The 14930-nt window shown below is 33.2% G+C and overlaps 1 protein-coding gene across 1 annotated transcript in view; it reads right to left on the bottom strand.

Annotated features, from left to right (window-relative positions):
• LOC111158253 (activating signal cointegrator 1 complex subunit 3) overlaps positions 1-14930 on the bottom strand; it is a 362572-nt gene that overhangs the window by 319961 nt on the left and 27681 nt on the right. The window contains exon 4 of the mRNA XM_022520163.1: positions 7419-7978. Coding sequence (XP_022375871.1) covers positions 7419-7978 — 560 coding nt within the window. The remainder of the gene's footprint in view (positions 1-7418; positions 7979-14930) is intronic.

The raw sequence follows: 14930 nt of genomic DNA, 5'->3' as shown, positions 1-14930 counted from the left end.
CTTTGTTGCCTCACTGTAGAAATACAGGACTAAATGGCAGACTTAACAGAAATAGTATCAGTTCAACAAACAAGTGTTTTGTTTTGTTTTTTAAGATTTTATTTATTTATTTGACAGAGATCACAAGTAGGCAGAGAAGCAGGCAGAGAGAGAGAGGAGGAAGCAGGCTCCCTGCAGAGTAGAGAGCCCGATGGGGGCTCGATCCCAGGACGCTGGGATAATGACCTGAGCCAAAGGCAGAGGCTTTAACCCACTGAGCCACCCAGGCACCCCTCAACAAACAAGTTTTAAGAGAACTATTCAAGAAAGGAATGGGATATCTTCTATTTTTTTTTAAAGATTTTTATTTTTATTTATTTGACAGAGAGATCACAAGCAGGCAGAGAGGCAGGCAGAGAGAGAGAGGAGGAAGCAGGCTCCCTGCCAAGCAGAGAGCCCGATGCGGGGCTTGATCCCAGGACCCTAAGACTATAACCAGAGCTGAAGGCAGAGGCTTTAACCCACTGAGCCACCCAGGTGCCCCAGGAATGGGATATCTTCTAAAAACAAAAACAAAATAACAAAAAAAACCCTCTTCATTACAATAAGTAGACCTCATTATAGGGGCACCACCATTTTGACAGAATGCTAGACCCACAAATACTAGATTGGGTGGAGAAATTCTATGACTGCAAAGATTCTCTACATCTTAAAAGTGTAATTTTACCCAGTGGCAGCTCTCCATTCAGATTTGGTTGGAAAAAAGTCTCTTCTGATCATTGATGGAAGGACTATAGAAAAGGCAACACACATTTGGTCTTCACAGCTGAAGGGACACTATTTTAATTCTAACCTGGCTGATGTCAGTGTCTTTGTATTGTTCAACAGTGCTAAATCTACCAAAAATATACAACATCAAATAGATGAAAAATCTTTTCATAAAACATTAATGGTATCATTCAGCATAATAGTATTTTAAATATCCTATTCTAGATACCAAAATCATCGTTATGTCCTTCTTGTCAGACTGCGGTATATACATTAAATCAGTGGTTTTCAAAGTGTGGTCTGGAATCTCTAAGATTCTTTTAAGAGGTCCATAAGGTCAAAATTATTATTAAAAATAAATAACATTATTATTTAATATAATAAATTTAATATTAGTATATTTTATTTTATTAAAATATTATTTGCCTCATTCACTCACATCCTCCCATGAGTGGAAAGTCAGTTGAGTTTTGCAGAGGCATAATGCAAGATATCAGAACCCACTAAATGCAGAAGCACATAGGGGAACCTAGTTGTCTTCTATTAAGCTAGATGTTTAAATAATTTGAAAAAAGATAATCCAATGCCATTCTTCAAACTATATTTTTTTATTTTAGGAAAGTTATTTTTAATAAAAATATCCCTTATCTTAATATAACAAATGAGGTATATTACTATTAATAGTTTAGTATTATCCTAAAATACTAAATCATTTAATGTATTAAATTTTTTTGTTTTAATTTCTAATACAATATCAATAGAACATACTGATAAACAACATAAAGAAAAGTTCTAGGAGGTCCTCAGTAATTCTTAAGAGTGTAAATGAGTTTTGAGAACAAAATGTTCAAGAACCACCAAATTAAACCATGCTAATTATTGTATACCAAAATTTCACAAGAATGTTAGAATCCTTTATAATGCAAATAAGTACTAAAAAAAATACAGTCTTCCCTCATAAGACAATCTAACCAAATAATTCGTACTTCTTAGGATCAGGCACATGTCTGGAACAGGTTTAAACTCAGAAGTGAACTTGAATGAGTCAAGTAATACCATCTGCAAAGCGTCAAGAGATAATGCTAACAGCAAATGTCAAATCACAAATGCTATAAAGAATAAGCTCCATATACACAAAAGAAACTATGATCATATCAATACAACTCAAAATTCACTTTTCCTAAAAACTGATTATACAATAACTCTATCAATATTTATATATCAGTATTAAAAACTCTGCAAATAGCATTTAATATTGAAAGAATACCAAGAGATACATACACTCCAATATATCTTCAATAGATCTCCAATATTCTCAAGTGTCTTTCTATTAACAGCTTTTCTATTTTAACAAAGACTGTTAAAATCAGAACCCACTTCAAAAATTAAATTCAAAAGATTTTCTTTAGGATTAGTGAGACTTTTAAAAAGCAAATAGAAAAAGTGGTGAAAAATAACAATTCTCTGAATTAAGACCTAGCCTTTAAGCATCATTTTATTACTTGAAACATCTATATATAAGGCATAGATAAAATTTTATATACTGATCTATAATAGAGTATATACTCTAATAAAACTTTGATATGTATAAATATATGATGCTCATTAGCATGGAAGGCAAGAAAGGAACATTTGAAAGCCTACCGTCTGTGAAACATTATGCTAAATACTTCATATATATTATCTCACAAATCCCAACAGCAAAATTCCTACGCAGATATTTTACAAATACGGAGCTGACGTTTTTAAAGGCTTAGTAGTTTGCCCATGGTCAACCACAGGTAAGCAAACAGAATTTGGCCTGGCTTTGTAAAAAAAGAAATTCTTCCAATAGTCTTGCTAGTCAGTGCTCTTCTCTTCAAAGAATCTAATGGTATACTGGATAGAACAGTAGGCCTAAGTTCAGAAGAAAGTCCCAGAATTTCTACCAGTCTCGCTTTTATCACTTTAGGAAACCCATGTGCCTCAGTTTTGTTTTGTTTTCTATCTTTATACAGAGGGTTCTATCCGTACCATGCAGGACTATAAAGAAACTGGTTATGTCGAGGAAGACAGCCTGGTCCAGGTCCACACATAACAGGCACTGAAAACACAGTATACTTCCTGTTACTAATATTACTACTTTCTGGGGGGAAGTAGATTTTCAAAGTTCATTACATGATCTCAGTAGGACTAAACTGACTGCTACAATTCTGGTTACGGAAGGAACACCAGCAACAGGAAGATGTCTGTACTAATCACGACAGGTCCTGATTAAGAAAATAAAATGGAATGTTCAAATCTTAATTGCTTCTGATGACTAAAATGCTCTAATGCTAAGAAATATTTTTTAAAGTAAATATACCTCAAGAGCATAAAGAACCTTAAAGAATCTCTACCCCAAACAAATTCTAAGGATTAATCATAATGAGTGTAGCCTTAACTGAAAGAGGACTAGAAGTGAGAGGTGAAAAGGCCTTAGAGTTGTTAGGTAGGGCAGGTAAAGATGAGGGTATTGGGAAACCTAAGTGGGCTGTTGTATTAGTTCAATAGCCACTAAAACATAAAAGTACTTCAAGTATAACTAATTCTCTGCAGAAATACTGAAACTCATCCTTAATAAGTTTTCATCCTTTCTCTTATTTCAGCCAGCTCCATATTTGGAACTCTCTAAAAGGGCAAAACATTGTTTCTAATGCAATTGTGAATTAGAGTAAACGCCAAAGATTCCTCAGCATATTTAAAATGTTTTATGTTTCAAAGCACCAAATACAGCAAAATGTAGATTTGCTTTTTTGGCAAAGAAAGTATATGACAGTGGAGTCAGAATGTCTGAATTTAAATCCTGGATTCACTACTTATTCTGTAACCTTGGGGAAATTTCCCAACATTTCTATAAAATAGCTTTACCTCCTAGTAAGCAATAATACATAAAGCCACCAGAATAGTTCCTTAAATAAGTACAGCAAGGCAGAGGTACCAAAAAATAAGAAAAACTCTTTTAAAGAATCTGATATTTGAAAAAGACTTCAACTTAACTATAATGGTACAAATGAGAGTTTATTAGAATTTCTTATATTTGCTTTAGCATGTTTTTTTTTTAATAACTTACGGGAGGGGAGGTGAAGTGCTTCAGAATGTAACCTTTTCAGTGCTTAGGAGTTTCTAACAGCTTTTAATCCAACACTGCTTACCTCAAAGTACTGCTTTTAAAGATTAAAGGAGGTAACGTACACATACCACTTAACACAATGCTTAATTCAAACAGTAGACACTCAAAAGCTGCCGTCACTGTTAGGACTACTGTCATTAGGATTACTTCTCTCCACACATTTCAGACTAGAAACTCTCCCTTGCACCACCTTTGTGGTAAATGTCATCATATGCACATACTTCTTATTCTCATGCTTCCAACACTACTTCAACAATAACATAAAGGTCTTTGACGGGGGGCGGGGGGAACCCTTTAAATAGCCAGTCCTTAGCTTTATCATCAGTCATTAGGTCAAGAAATAAATGCAGAATTGGGAAATCCTGTGTTGAGGGAAAAAAATGCCATCATCATAGACATAGCTTTTAACATACTCCTCCTACATTATATGTAAAAATCTATTTCTATGGTTCTGCTAAATTTCTGGAGCAACAGCACATAGTGTGTTTATTTAAATATTACTACTCCAGAGTCAACTAAAACCTCAAAAAGAAATGGAAATGAATCATGCTATCACATATACTGATAACTCTTTTAATTACACCCTTTCCTGGCTTAAAAGTGAAGAATTTCAAAGTCAAAAGATAACACAGAAGGTATAGCACACCTTAAAGTGAAAATAACATGGTGAAGAGTAACTGTAATGAAACATTTTCTATTCAAGAATTACTTCAAAATTGTAAGGAAAATTTGCTGTAAAACTACAATTGCTCAGAAAGGGGTCAAATATATAAAGTATGAATAACATATACTGTAAAATTTTTAAGAACTATCCTAATAATTATTTATTTTTATTCACAGTTAGAAAAACCAAAACACTAAATGAATCATTTAAAACTCCATTACTCAAGCTACTGGTAGATTGTGAAATATTCACTTACATGTTAAACTGTCCATTAAACACCGGTTGAAAACTGACTGAACCAGACCATACAGGGTGTATGGATAGGTTTTAGAGTGGCTCACAGTACAATTTAACAAGGTATACAAAGCCTTACTTTCTCTGACCCTTCTGTCTGCCCATCCTTGTCTCTCAGCCACATGCCTTTTACACCCAGCACCCTCACTGTATAGATTACAGCTCTTTAAACAAACCGCATTCTTGCTCACATTTAAAATAGGTTCCCTACCTTTCTGGTCCACTTGAAGAAGTTAAATCTTGTCATATTTTAAGACGTGGCTCAAGATTAACTTCCTCTATGAGTACTTTTCCTACCACAGTAACCCCTCCACACAATCTATGACTGGTTCTTTTATGCCCCCATTTTGTTTCTATATACAGTTAACCTGGGAACAACATAGGTTTGAACTGTGTGGATCCACTTCCATATGGGTTTTTTCTCAATAAATACAGTACATGACTATAAATGTATTTTCTCTTACGATTTTCTTAACATTTTCTTTTCCCTAGCTTACTTTATTGTAAGAATACAGTATACAGTACATATACAAAATATCTGTTAATCAACTACATTATCAGTAAGTCTTCCAATCAACAGTAGGCTATTACTAGTTAAGTTCTGGGGGTGGGGGGGGGAGTCTAAGGCTATAGATGGACTTCTGCCTGCACACGGGGCAGAAGTGCATTGGCCCCAATGTGTCTAATACCTGTGTTAAAGGTCAACTGTAGTACCATAATGCCTATGGTATTTGAGTACACTTATTTAATGTTATGCCTCCTCCTAATGTACAATGAATTCCCTCAGAGTAAGGCTGCTACCTTATTCATCCTTCTATGTCCAGTAACTAGCATTGTACATCACACATAGTAACCATACAATAAATATAGGATGAATGGATGGATGCATGAATTAAGTTTGACCTTGTACTAAGCTAGATTATGATTACTGAGCTAGATTATGAAAAACATGAGAACTTCAGTTTAAGAACTAAAAAACAGTCTCCGTCCAACAACCAGATTCAGTTACTACTTAAAAACTGTGGCAAGGAAGTAAGAAATACAAACTTCACTGCAGATATTCAGAACTGAAGGAATAGTTTTATGGCTAACTCAGAAAATAAAATTTCCATTAGTTATATAAGTTTCAGTTTACTAAAATCATAACAAGAAAACTATGTATTCAATTATGATAAAGAAGTATCAGTAGGATTTTCTTTATAAATCCCAATTTTTAAAACATTATTATTTACAGAATATTAGAGCAAAACCATTTACAAATGTGGAACGTATCTTGATATAAATTGCAAAGAAGTCAAGAGAAATGAAACTGATCACAGAATTAAAAATACAGTAACTTACTTCCAAACCAAAGCTAATCGGCCTAATACCTAACATTACCATGGGGTCAGGCCTCCAATATCTGCTTAGCTAATTTCCTAAATTAATTTTTCTCTGAAAAAAAAAAAACAAAAACCCAAAACCCTAATATTACCTGTATTCCTGATACTTGATGTGACTTAAAATAATAATAACAATAAATAATATAGCTACCATGTAATGAGTATTTACTAAGTGCTACCTACCATTTCACATTATTGACAGATCATTTAAGGCTTATAATAATTCTATTACCTTTGTATTCATAGCCCTATGAGATAGTCCAATAAGAAAACACCCTCTGGAAATTCAATTACCTAGAGCCTTACTACCAAGACTTTGGTAGGGAAAGGAAGGAGTGTCTGATTTTAAAACCTACACCTACTCTGCAACAGTATATCTCTTCTCTTAATCCTTCATTAAATACGTTACTCACCTAATTTATCCAGTATTAATATTGAGTTGACATTATATTAAATTTATAACAAGAAAGGAAAACAATGCCAGTACTGAGAGCAAAACTAAAAACTTTAAGATAAACTTTTCATGTAACTGTAAGAGTAATTCATCATTTTAAATAACATAAGTAAATCGTGGCATAGAAAGGAATTAAAATTATATTTTCCTTTATGTGATATAAAAAACTTATAGAGTTTTTTCTAAGTAATATAAATTAGTCCAGTTACTTCCAGATCAGTCTGTTTTTCAAAGTTTGTTCTTTCAAACATACAAACTAGTGAAAAAAATATTTTTCTAAAGCAGGGGGTCACAAAACATATAGATAAAATTTCTAATACTTTGAAATTTATTGCATTTTATCAAATAACTCTTAGAAATATAAAACACTATACAAACATTAACACTTATTAGTACAGTAATCACATGATTCATTTAAACCTACACACATTTTGAAGAAGAAACCCTACTAATTATTATAACAACAGATTTAACCAGGACTATCCCAATAACCAGGACATATGGATGCTCTTAAGTCTTCGCTTATTCATTACGCTCACAGTCCTCCTACAACTACTTACTGGAAAGATACACATGCATACTATATAAACCATTTGGCTACTTATTTTACATCAGCATAATATTAAATTATGTTTGATAACTATCCATGTTTAAAAAGGTTATTAAGATAACTCACATTACTCATATATTCATACGAATATAAAACTTCAATAATTTCCACTATACCTCATTCTGAAGTTCATCACCACTTTTAACGGAAGCAAGCATATCATATAAAGTACAGCAAAGATCTTCTATTCTTGTTGCTTCAGCCATCTCATTTAGAGTTGCATTTAAGTACTTCTCAACTTCACACCACAAAAAGGAGTCATTTGTTTTTTCCACAGGCTTAAGCTCTGGGGTGGAATGCTCCTGAAAATGTTCATTCAGAAACTTCTTATAATCAAGGCTTATAGTTTTCTGGGGTTCACCATTTATTGGCAGTTCATCAAAGTGGTCCAAATCATGCATGTCAAATGAAAATGCTAAATTTTTACCAAATAAAACTCTATCATCATCTTCTTCTTCTGTCATCTGGATAAGAGCAGTGAGATTGTCTTGACGAAAACGAGAAGTAATTCGATTAGTAGCATTACAAGCTGCAGTGGCAGATGACGATGGAAAGGGACCAAACATCTGTTTGATAGCCTTTGTCTCCTTGTGACCAACACAGTCCTTCAAGTGAAATGTCTTGAAGAGAAATGCAGCTGCACTTTCAATTGCTTCTTTCCCATTACCTATTCCAACTATTTGAAAATGAAAAAAACAGTATTAGCCCAAGTGAATCACTGTTCAAGTCACCCTCTTCAAAAAAAACTACTACAAATATACTTCTGGGTAATTCCAGCAGTGAAAATATACTGATAAAGACAACCAATTTAGGAACAGAAAAAATCCCTTTACATCTATTCCCAAATTCCCAAAGAACCATATTAGGTCAATAAATCATTATCAGTAATCATTCTCTATCTAGAAAGGAGAAACTACCTAGTAACAACTCTTTACCTATTTCTAGAAACAGTTTGAGCTGTTAGCTAAAACTTACTTAAAAGTGATTTTTAAAAGCTAATTTAATAGGCTAATCAAATAAACAAAAATAAAGTATAAAGAATATATCTGAATTACAGACTTGGAGCTAGAAGAAAAACTCAGGGGATCTTTAACTTCCTTTCCAATTTGTACTGTGAATCTGAAATGGCAAGAAATAGATTTATATAGTTTTTACTCAAAAACATTTAATACCATCAAGGATGGACAGAAACAGAATCTTGTCAAAGAAACTTAGTTATATTATAAAACATTTAAAAGAATCTGCAGTTTAAAAGATGTAAATTTCTTACTAAAGTAAGAGGAGGAACTAAAGGAGCAGCCACTAATTTCTTTAAAGCATTAATTTCTCATTGCCGATTTTCTCAAATAAAAGAAACTGTATTTGTGTCATAGAATTCAAAGAATGGCCTTAGAACAAAAAAAAAAAAGAATTTTATTCTTCAGAAGGCCCCAAAGGCAATGTGACTAACTTTAAAGTTAGTAATACAACTAATGCTAGTATCATCCTGAAACTATGGCTGCAATCATAGAACTGATCACACATCTTGAGTGGCTTAGTACAGCCTGATATTCAATCCAAACTCCTATACTTTGTTTTCACGTCACCCTAGGAGCTACCCCATCCTTTTATTCCAGCCTTACTGACCATTATCCATTTTTAACTCTAGCCAACAAGGATTTCTTAACATCTAAAAACGAGGTCCTGTCCACGCTATGCCTATTTCTATGCAATCTTCCCCAAAGTCTCTGATTGTCCAAATTTTACCCATGTTTCAGAATCTAGCTTAATTGCCCCTTTCAGGGTGAGTATAATATTATGTACAATGTTGTACTCCCTCACTGTTCCTAGCCCAAAATAGGTGCCTCAATAGAAATATGTTGAATTAACCTAAACCCAGGCCTCAATGACATCAGACTAGCAGTTTTACACTATATGACACTGCCTCTGTAATTTTTTATCTGATGTTTACACATGTGTGTAGGAGACTAACAATTTATATGAGTGAAAATAATTTTACAATAACTATTATTTCTAATTTCCTCAAATATAAAGTCTACTTGCATGATTATAAAGAATTTATAAAACAATATGGGACATATATTCTTTTATTATTTAGGAAAATACATGACAAAAAACTTCTATAAATTAAGTAACCCTTTAATTGAATAACATTTATGTACACTTTACTTAGTTTATACATGACACTTAGAGAATTTGATTTTCAATAATTTAGGAATTGTGATAATTTTACAAGTAATTCAATAAGGTTGGGACTACTGAGATCTTTAAAAAAAATGGAACTTACATTTTCAAACTCACTTAACATCTAACATTGTAAATATATATTCTTTTGTAAAGATATTTTATACCTTTGGATTTTTCTTAAACAGCTTACTAAGAACTTTTCAACCAAACTATCTCAATTTTTCCTAACAAAATTATCTTTATCTTACAGATGCTAAAATGGAGAATCAGAGACAAATAACTTGGAAGACATCAAACAGCTAGTTATCAAATGAGATTCAAAGCAGATTTCTAACTCCTAAACAAAGTGCTTCTACTAAACCACACTGATCTCCTATAAATTCCCAGAAAGTAGATTTATCTCAAAGTCTCATGTACTAAATAAATAATAAATCACTTTAGGAAATAAAGTACTAATTGTGAGAACAGTCTTAATTTCTTACTGAAAGTGAAATTAACTTAAGTACCGTTATTACATCACTGGTAAGTATGTTATAGCCATACACTGCATTCACTAATACAATTCAATGGAACCAAACATCTTGCCAGAAAATAATATCCATAGTAGTGGAAAAGAAGTTATGAGTCTACCTTTGAAGAAAAATAACTACAGACTCTTGGAAACATACACAAAGATCAAAAACATTTTTTCAGTGTTTCAAATTTTTAAATGAGTATCAACATATTTGCAAACCCCCCCCAAAAAAACAAAAAAACCCAAAAAAACAAAAACCGAAGTCTTTAAAAAATTATTTAAACTAAGTTAGAAAATGGTGCTCATAAATGTTAATACCCTTTCCTAATTATTAACCCTACCCTCGCCTAATTATTAACTCTGTTCAACCTACTCCACATATCTTTGAATAGGACACGTGTTCACATCACAGAGTAGTTTCTTAAAGGTAAACCAGCACCACCCTATTCAGGTGTCTGGAAGTTCGTTTTTGAGAAAAATTAACAAACACCATTTATGGCCACTGTTGGCTTTCCAACAGACTACAGCATTCTGAAAATGATGTAGTTCTCTGGGGCGCTAAAACACGCCATGCTGGCTTTTTGCCACGCTGCCTTCCGGCAACCGCACACGCGTGTCTTCCGCGCCCGGAGCCGAGACACGCGTTCCAGCGTGCGCGGTCCGCACGTAATGACGTAGTCAGCACAGGACAGGGGCTGTTAGTCGACCACCCGGATGAGAATGCATCTCAGGATTGGAGCAGAGAATCCTGGCCTCACGCAGGGCGGCAGCAAAGGCGCCACCCCGTTTACTAACACTTGCCCACCCATGAAGGCAGCACGCACATCTTACGGTGACTAAACCATATTAAAGGTATTTGTAAAACACGGAGAGAACATCTGAAGAGACTGAATGTAATTGATATCTGACCTGTCAAAGGTCTGGCAGGCCCCACCTTCCCTCAACAGCAATGGCAGCGGAAGTGAAACCTCCTGGAAACCTAGGCGCTGGTCCATGGACTAGCTGAACCTGAGCATAAATAATGAGCCACAGCGAGAGGTGGGGGAGACCTCAGAAAACGCGTGTGGTGTGCTTCTAGAGTGGAAATTTGTAATAAATAGTCCTTTTCTTACACTGTACCCAAAATTAAATTTGTGAGATTAACTGTGAGGATGTTATTCACAAATAACCTCTTCATTTTTATGTACAATGTAATACTGGTTTATATTTTATGTACAATGTAAAACTGATGAACTTTCAAATGATTATTTCGTAGGCTAAAGCTCTACAGCCACTTAACATTTGCTCCCAATTTTCAAGGCTTTTCTGTTTCACACTACTGCCTGTGCTAATCTTTCTGGATGGATTTTAAGAAGCTTAGTTTTGTCCTCAAGATTAAAAAAAAAAAAAGCAGTAAAAAATAAAATATAAACTAAGTAATCAATTGTCAAAGCTTGAATGAAACTTAAGATCTCCAAACCTATAAGAAAACTAGTCTAGATACCTAACCACTTGAATATCCTATTTTCTACCCATAAAACACTAAACAGGTGGACTGTAAATCAGAAAACTGGCTTTTACCACCTGGCACTTCAACTGCAACATATTTAAAGAGATATGCTTAGAAGGTCACTAGACTATTCTTTATTAATCATAAATACTTGCCCTGCCTACTTCCCAGTTACATTGAAAGAAAAAATGAGATGCGAAGTGTATAGTAATCTATATAATTGGTAACTGATTACTGTAACATAAAACATTTTTAAAATCAGAGCAGCAATGATATAATCTTAAATCATTCTTGACACAAAAATTTACTTCTATATTCCCTTTGATAGAAAAATGCTAAAGAATTAAAGGGTTGTAAACTGTAACTTTTAACAAATATCCTATACCTTATAGTTGGGAGATTCTTAAAAACGAATAAAAAATTTTAATTGAATTAAAAAAATCCATCAACTACTTGCATTCTTAACTGTTAATATTCAATTTACAAGTTGTCAACAAATGAGTTCCCTGACCAGTTATGTCTTTAATGTTCAGTAGAAAATATTCCATAAGATCTTTTATATTTATATTTTAATACTGAAATGTTCTAAGCAGTCAAATTTACTTTTTCATGTTTTGCAAAACTTTAAGTGTTCATTTTACCAAACACTTGATCTGCATCTGCAAATACTGTATTATAACCCTGCATCCGTGTCAACTGAAGTTTATACCATTTGATAAAAGTATTATTATGATATATTTGCAGACATTAGCTAAATGATTTTTTAACTGATAATTACAATAATTTTTTACAAATATGTAAAATACTTGTGCAATAAACTTTCCCAGGCAGCATTAGATATTAAAAAAAAAATAAGGATTCCACTTAAATATACTCTATTCCATTCCCCAATCATTTCTTTCCCTTTACATATTTCCCTCCAGTGTCACTGGTGTGCTTTTTAGCAAGAATAGTACCGAAAATTTTCTAAAATGAATTGTGCAAGTATCTTCCTTATGTTACAGAGAAACTCAGATACACTGAGATTAAATGACATACTAAGACTACAAGAGCCAGGATTAGGTGTTTTCTTTTTACATTATACCATCTTTCAATAATCACCAAATTGTCAAACAAATTTATGTAACAGAGATCAGCATCTACCATATGACTTTGTTGGGGGATGAACATAACAATTTACGTCATCTAAACTTAAAATTGCCTAGTTATGCAATTTAGTATAATGACCTGCATTTATTTCAGAGTGTAACTCTGCATCAAAGCACCTTCAGCAAAACCTCACATTAAGTAGGCATAGTATTCAAGAAATGTTCAATATAGTAACTTAAAGGAGTTGCTTACACATTTAAATTATTCCTGCACTTACACAGAAATTATTGCCTTCAGGGTGAGCAAATTATTAAAGGAAAGCAAACAGAGAAACATACTTAGTAGAGAAAAAGAGCAATATAAGAGATTAAAAATAGTCCAAAGCACTTCCCCATCTTTTAGTCATTCAATTTTATGTATATTCACTACAAAATGTGAATACTCATCTTACAGTATAGACTTCAAGTCAGCATCTAGCCACTATATTGCCATTTCTAGTACTGTTAAATCCCTCATCAAATTATAACTTGACTTCCCAAGCAACGAAACAGCTAACAAAAAAATGTCAACTTTATATAAGAGCTTTCTACATAAAATCATCATTTTGAGCATCACTAAAGAAACTGTACCTTTGAACAAATAACATAGCTTACTGAGATTGACCTAGCATTTTAAACTTATTAATGTCCAAAGAAACACCTTAAAAAAAGGATGATATAAGGTATATACTTCAGTTCTGTCCCCACTTATCAGATGTTTAGTAATGTTATACTTGGTAATACTGCCAGGACAATCAACTGCAACCTTACAAATGCCTCTACTAAGAAATGCAGTGCAAATTGCTTAGGAAATTATAATCATTTGTAATGAAGAATAATATGATGATAAACTAAAACTTCATAAACTGTGAAGATCTGATCCTATTTCCAACTCTTGCATTGCTATAATGTCCATTCAATTTACTGTTTCGCCATATCCTCAAGTAATCTGAACTGCCTGTTTATAAAGCTGATTTATCTTCAGTCATGATTTCATTTCATTAATGAAATGATTTCATTAAGTTATTCAGCTTTTACTTTGTAATTTCTCCCTGAAAACAACATGAAACAGACATAAATTTAACAACTTTGATCCTAACTATTTAAAACAAAATCTAAATCTGTCCCAGTGTTCTTGAAAAATTCCTTCCAGACTCACCCAAGCACAGTTCCTGACCTTATGTACAGTTCATTCACATCACTGAAGCACATACATTTATCGTAACAACTACACAGAACTATTTGTTTACCAAGGCTATTGGTAAAAGAAAAAAAAATTAGTACAAACTATAAACGATTTTATTATAAACTATGTGTTTATAATAAAATCGTTTATAGTTTATAATAAAATCATTCACTGACAGCCGTTTGCTAGGTTTTACTCTACAGACTTTTGGTACTGCTTCACACCACAACTATACAAAACAAGAATTGTCATCACTGTTATAGATGAGGAAACAGGATTAGTGATATTAATTAGCTACTCACTAGTAAATGACAGAATTGTATTTATACCACGTCTATTATCTGATAACTTTAAATCATCCTAAACTGTAAGAAAATAATTTTATGAAAACAAAACAGAAACATATATGGAATAAAAAATACAGTTGTGAATATTCCAAAGTATTAACTTAATGGATCCATCCATGTATCTAAAAGTAAATTATAGGAAAGTAGAGTTTATTCAGAAATGAAAAGGTGGTTTGATTATCAGAAAATCTAGTGACATAATCTATTCTCAAAAAATTAAAGAAGAAACATCTTGCGTAGATATGATGGCTAGAAGTGGAGCAAGTGGTGAACAAAAGGCAACAAACAGAAGAAAAAGCCAAGCCATTACAGCCTTGGGTCCTAACATTACCAAGTTACTGAATCCTACAGAGGGAGTTTGTAAGATGAAACATATAAACTCATTTGGTCTGTTACCATAGCAGGCTTGATATTTGAGCTGAATACATTCCTAATGCATATTTATGAATGTATAAATATATGTAATAAAAATAAGCATGAGAATAATACAAATTTATTTATTATACTTATGATATTGAGTACCAGAGGCTGAGCAGGGTCCATAAGGAGTTCTGACCATATCATTGAGATTTCTTAGGGGCACTTGGGTGGCTCAGTTAGTTAAGCAACTGCCTTCAGCTTAGGTCATGATCCCAGGATACTGGGATCAAGCCCCACATTGGGCTTCCTAATTCAGTGGGGAGTCTCCTTCCTCTTTTCCCTCTGTCCCTCCCTGCTCCCCCACCCCGCTCATGTTCTCTCTCTCTTTCAAATAAAATCTTAAAAAAAAATTTATTAC

This window comes from Enhydra lutris, unplaced genomic scaffold, assembly GCF_002288905.1.
Source record: "Enhydra lutris kenyoni isolate GAN:26980312 unplaced genomic scaffold, ASM228890v2 scaffoldscaffold58, whole genome shotgun sequence".
In the NCBI taxonomy this organism is placed as follows: Eukaryota; Metazoa; Chordata; class Mammalia; order Carnivora; family Mustelidae; genus Enhydra; species Enhydra lutris.
The sequence above is the reverse complement of the archived record's forward strand: the minus strand, read 5'-3'. Positions and strand labels throughout refer to the sequence as shown.